The sequence below is a fragment of the Lipotes vexillifer genome, unplaced genomic scaffold (assembly GCF_000442215.2).
Source record: "Lipotes vexillifer unplaced genomic scaffold, Lipotes_vexillifer_v1.1 scaffold484, whole genome shotgun sequence".
NCBI lineage: Eukaryota > Metazoa > Chordata > Mammalia > Artiodactyla > Lipotidae > Lipotes > Lipotes vexillifer.
The window spans coordinates 1758404-1764528 of record NW_006786458.1 but is presented as its reverse complement, the minus strand read 5'-3'; the positions used below and the strand labels follow the sequence as shown (position 1 = coordinate 1764528).

General features: G+C 44.9%; 1 protein-coding gene across 1 annotated transcript in view; it reads right to left on the bottom strand.

The window, feature by feature from the left end:
- The window catches only part of NEFM (neurofilament medium chain), a 4440-nt gene extending 3308 nt beyond the window's left edge, over window positions 1-1132 (bottom strand). Inside the window, exon 1 of the mRNA XM_007458829.1 lies at window positions 53-1132. Within this exon, the coding sequence (XP_007458891.1) occupies window positions 53-1132 (1080 nt within the window). The remainder of the gene's footprint in view (window positions 1-52) is intronic.
- Between the last annotated feature and the right edge of the window lie 4993 nt (window positions 1133-6125).

Genomic DNA, 6125 nt, shown 5'->3' with positions numbered 1-6125 from the left:
GGCGCGCGGCGCTGGCGCTGGCGCAGGCTGGCCGCGCAGCCGCTGTTCCTACCTGGTAGCTGCTAAGGTCGTGGTTGTGCCGCTCCTCGATGTCGCTGAGCTGCCGCTCCAGGGATTCCTTGGTGCCGCGCACCGACTCGAGCTCGATGCTCTTGGACTGCAGTTGGCGCCGGTACTCGGCGATCTCTTCCTTGGCGGAACGGATGGCCTCCTTATTCTGCTCGGCGGCCTCGGTGAGCTTGGCGTAGCGGCACTTAAACCATTCTTCGGCCTGGTGCATGTTCTGGTCCGAGTGGCATTCGAGCTGGGAGCGGATCTCCTTCAGCGCCGACGAGATGTCTGTCTTCAGGTAGTCTTTGCGCTCCACGGTGATGTGTGACGCCTGGATCTGGGCCAGCAGGTCGGCCACCTCCTCCTCGTGATTGCTCCGCAGGAAGGCCACCTCATCCTGCAGCGACTGCACCTTCTTGTCCAGCTCCACCTTGACCAGCGACGACTCTTCGATGTCTTTGCGCAGCGCGCGGATGGCCGCCTCGGTGTCGTCGCGCAGCCGTGCCTCCTCCTCGAAGCGCTCCTTGAGCCGGTGGATGTCTTCTTCCAGGTGGTCCGAGTCCAGCTGTACCTGAGCCTTCTCGTGGTTCACCAGCTCCAGGGTGGCGCGCAGCTCGCGGATCTCCTGGTCGTACGCGTCGCCCAGCTGGGCGTGCGAGGCCTGCTTCTGCCGTAGCGCCTGGATCTCCGCCTCGATCTCCTTGTTCTGCTGCTCCAGGTAGTGCACTTTCTCGATGTAGCCCGCGAAGCGGTCGTTCAGCCCCTGCAGCTGCTCCTTCTCATTGGAGCGGGACAGCTTGTAGTCGCCGCCCGGCCCAGAGCCGCCGTTAAGCAGGGACGAGGACTGGCTGAAGTCGAGGCTGCTCTCGGCGGAGCTGAGCATGGCCGAGCTGTAGGTGAGGCGCGGGGCCAGCGCGCTGCGCTTGTAGGAGGAGGACACGGTGCTGGGCGAGCCGCGGGACCATGACTGCGAGCGGAAGCCGCTGGACGGGGAGCCGCTGACGCGGCTGAAGCTCGAGCGGGTGTCGGTTACCCGCCGGTAGGCGGACGGGTTGCCCAGCGAGTCCAGCGTGTAGCTCATCTTGGAGGCTTCGGGGCGTGTGGCTGGCACAGCGTTCTGCTGCACTCGCCGCAGCCCCTTTATAGCCGCGGCGGCTGGTCCTGGGCCAGGGCCCCGCCCAGTGGAGGCGGCGGCCGAGGAGGCGGGGACTGCGGGTACCGGGCCATTGGGATGGGGGGGTGGTGGTGAAGACAGCCCAGCAGTGATTCAGCGCCCGCTCCACGTGGGCCCGCGCCGCATCGGACCCCGGACTTTGCTACCTTGGCCCCGACCCCTCCCCCCAGCTCTTCTTTCGGTGCCAGACCACCTGTCCCCTCCCAAGCCCCCTGTCTCCATTTCTCTTCACCTTCGGATTGCATTTTACACCCCCAGTGGGAGCATTCACCCAACGCCCTTTCTTTGTTCAATCACTCTCCCACCGTTCGGGCCGCTTTTCTAGCGACCCCCTAAGCCACTTTGTTCTTTGTGTGTGTGTGTGTGTGTGTGTGTGTGTGTGTGTGTGTGCGTGTGTTTGTAAGCCCTCTGCACTCTTATCTTCACGTTTTTCTCTTCTTTTGCCCTTTCTCCATTACTTTTTCCTTTACCCATCTTCTGTGCTTAATCACTTCCCCCTCTATTTGGCATCTCTTCGCCTTCCCACTTTAAAACTTCTTTACTCCCACTCACTCCTCCCTTCTCTCCGAGCCCCTTCCTCCTGGACCTTTTTCTTCCCAGCCTTGTCTTTTCTCTTTCTCCTTCCTCCCTTCCCCTTTCCTCCCGCCCCTCCCCCATCCTAATCGCTCCTTGTCTTCCTCCCCTCCCCCCACTCCCGGTCTTAAAGCAGCCCGAGATGAGCGCAGGCCCCGAGTTGGGCCTAGAAGAAAAAAACAAAAAGACTTTGAAGAACGGTCAGCCTGAAGTCTTCGAGAAGGGGACAGAGAGGCTGGGCCGGGGTATTTATTTGTATTAAAAGTGGGATATGTCGCTGCTTTCTGCTTAACGTTTGGGGGACGTCCGCAGTTTCCGCAGGGGCAGAAGGTAAGGCGCTTGTGCTCGCTATGGCGCTGGCAGCACCAAGGACAGCGCCCAGGCTGGTTTGCTGGAAGATTCAGCCGCGCTGGGGACTTGTCGCCCAGCATTGCTTGTCTGGTTAGGTTGGCGGGGGGGTTTCCTTCCCCCCTTCTACCCCAGTAAATACAATTAAAGCCAGTTTGCAGTGACTCTGAAGGAGCCAAGCTGGGATCTCATGCTAAGATTCCTCTGCAATGCAGGGTGGGCACAACGCAGATTTTGAAAACAAATAAAATTAATTAAAGTCAGGTAACAGAGATAATATACTTGTAGCCCAGTTTCAGTTTTCTAACATATGATGGATGCAGGAAATCAAGAGATACAGGGACTGAAATCTGAAGGTCAAATATTCCTTGGAAAGGGGAATTCGAAATCTGCAGAGATGAAAAGTCCAGGGAAATATAGTTTGTGACAAGTCTGAACAAAAACAATTGCCTTGTCATCTTTCTGTTCAGTACTCCCTGTTTGTGACTGCGATGACTGAAAAGCACCTGAATTAATTTCAAATTAATTTAAAAGTTGCCAAGTTACTCACCATAACTTTGAATAAAACCAGATATTTTTTTTTCTTCCACTGAGATTTTGATGACTGATTTAGAATAGATTTTCTATCCCTTTAAACATGTTTATTTAAATAAGGAAACTACACAGACTTCTTGCTGTCTGGTGCACTGCTAACTGTTAAAATGTCCCTTTATTTTGCATTGTGCTTTGGGGGCAATTCAGGGTAAAAAAGTTCAGAATACTGCAAGACAGAGTGAAGAGTAGAATGCCTAACTAATGACCACGTTTGCTAGGACCACAGGCACAAGTGATTGCATGCAAAATGCTTGTTATGGCTGAGAGCAAGCGGTTGCTTGTGAAAAGTAGAGACCCCAGACTTTTTTTCTTCACAGCTTTTTCCTTGTTTTATTAAATGATGAGGTCCTGTCAATCAGTAAGTAATCAGAAAAGCCTTGGTTTCTAGAGGTATTTATTTTTATTTTTATAAAATCTCTTGGCCCTTTTGTATTTTAAAACAAAACAGGTTAATTTAGGGAGTTCCTTTTGGCTTATTAATGTGAAACTGCAGCACTGCAGGCTCTGTGGGGAAAGGAAGTTTTAGTTTGCTAAGAGACAGGTTATCTTTCAGGCATGGAGATTCCATGTCTCAAGCTGTTGGGAGAGACAGGTGACAGACAGAGTGAGGGGATTAACTTGTGCATATTGCAAAAACAGGATTTTCTGGTTTTAGAGGGATACGTTTAAAAAAAAGAAAAAAAGAAAATCGCCTGTTCTTCTGTTAAGTACTGCAGGTCTCCAGGTTGGACTGTGAAAGATATCATCAGATAAGGCCAAGTGCTAATTATGCAGTAGTTATGCCTTAGTTACTTAGTACTTTCTGCTTTTATTAAGAAATAGACAAACCCTTGTCAGTTTCCGGTTGCACATGCATTGAAAGCACTTTCTGCCCCTGAGAGCAAACGGTTAAAGAGCAGGCTGCTGCTGTGAGTTATAAATTTTTTTATTTTTTTAGAAAAAAATGCCATATTTTAATAGAAGATCACCATTTATCAGAATGCATACCAAAATACTGCAACAAATTGGTCTTCAACAGTAACAGCACAATGACAGAAAACTCGATATGCTACACCTCTAAGGAGTCTACAACCAGGCTAATTGGAAATCAACAAACAGCTCCCACTACCCCCCACACAAATATGTACAGGTTATATAAGCCAAGATTTAGAAAACATGTTGGAAGAGGAGGGACACACCCACATATGTATTTGTGTGCATGTTTTCCTTGAACACATATAACATTGTTTTCTTTTGTTTACTCAACTCAAAGAAATTCTTGATCTAAAATTATTTCATGCTTAACACTATACAAAGGAAATACCATAAAGCAAGTTTAAATTTTCCTGGGAGCTGTTGGTTGCAAGTAAAAAATGTTTTGCATTTTTTTAGTGTAAAACTCCGCATAAAAACAGGAGTTGTTATATAGTGCTTGCCGTTTGCTGTGAGCTTTTTTCAGGGCTTTGAAAATGAGATGACTCTGCAGAGAGACATTTACAAGGAATCACATGTCCAACTTCACAATTAGTTTTGCCTTGTATCTAAGCTGGTTTAGAAATTGTTCAGCTTTTAACTGGTTGCTGAGGAGGAAAGCATTGCGGACAAATGAAATAATGGCTAACTACTGAGGCTAAATCCAGTTAGTGCCTACAGCTTAAAATTATAACTTCAATGTCACATGAACTATTGTTCATTCTGGCCACAACAAGATAATGCAGAGAATTATAACTGTCACCTTATCAAGGAAAAAAGTTCTCATGGCGTAAAAAATGATTGCTCTAAGGACCTACTGTGTAGCACAGGAAACTATACTCAATATTTTGTAATAACCTGTAAGGGAAAAGAATCTGAAAAAAAATAGATGTATATGTGTGTATAACTGAATCACTTTGCTGTACACCTGAATCTAACACAACGTTGTAAATCAACCATATTTCAATAAAAAATAAATTAATTAAAATAAAGAAAAGACTGATCCAGTTCCACATTTAGTAAAATATTTTATTTTACATTAGACTTTTCACTTTAATCACTCTTTCTGAAGGTGACTTGAAGGTTATGCTGGTCAGTGAATTTAGTATACAAACTTTTAAAAAAAGTTATAACATTTTTTTTTTCTTCTTTGTCTCATATTTTTGAAGAATATTTACTACCCTAATATTTTACATAGAAAGAAATGTAAGCTTTTGCATTTTTTACATTAATGACACTAAGGCTACAGAATCTTCTGAAAATATTACCAAGAGAGAAAATAAGCATGAGGAATTATCTGAATTTACAACACGGTTGAGTCTGACTATGATACTTTTATAATTTATTCTAAATAAGGAAGTTACACATGATTTAAATGAAAGATATTTTAAATGAAATTGTCTCTGGGTGTTGTACCAGAAGCTACAGTGTGTTTTGAATCGATTTATTTCCATAGGGAAATACACAGCATGCTGTGTGTTCCTCCAGTAGGTGAAGTGCAAACATTAACTTTGTAGTTAAGAGATAGCTATTGTGAGGTCTTATCTAATGATAATGGGAAAGTATTCTTTGCATAAGGGGTTTATTCTCTGCATCAAAGTAAGTTTAGAAAAATAAGGAGCTGGGCATTTCCTTCCTCCTTTCCATATTTCCTTCCATTTTAAAGAATACGTTTTTGATACACAATAATGCAAGGAGGATGTGAGAACTGGGCAGTAAGCAAGCTGCTCCATATGGAAGACACCACTGTGAAATTGGTGGGCTGAATCTCTCCCAGATTTGATGATCCGTACATTGTCCCAGTCTGCTGTGATAACTTGAACCTGATCCTTTTGCCTGGGATCAGATATTCTAGAACTCATGATAAGTAATTTTTAAATGAATTGTCATTTGCTGATTTTTTTAAGGGACTGTCGATGTAGGAAGCTCGGGACTGAGTCTCCTGGAATGGGAACATAAGAGAATGAACACTGTAATACTTATTTCTACTTGAGCTTCGAGATGTCAAAGTTTAAAAGCAGCCTTGGCTTTTGGTCTTTTTTGATTTGAGATGTTGAAAGCAAAATAAAAATATCCTCACAGGAAGAGGCTGCTTCTTGCCAGGAAATCGGGATGTATATATCCCTATTGTCTTCAATTAAAACGAGTCCATGTGAAACACAGGATCCTTTTTCTAATATTAAGCACTGAAATGGTCTTTGTTTCCCTTGCCAAATATTTTTCGTTGTTGTTGAACATTGCCTTATAGTTCTGTGAGTGACTGTTTTTTATGAAAAGTTAATTGAAGTATTTATGAAATTAAGAACATTTTATGGCTTTATCTTGTTCCAAATACAAACTTAATCAGTTTAGAAATTCTATACCAGAAAATGTCATGTTTTATGGGAGGAAAGACTTATTTTTCAGCTTTAACATAGCTTGCTGATATATATAT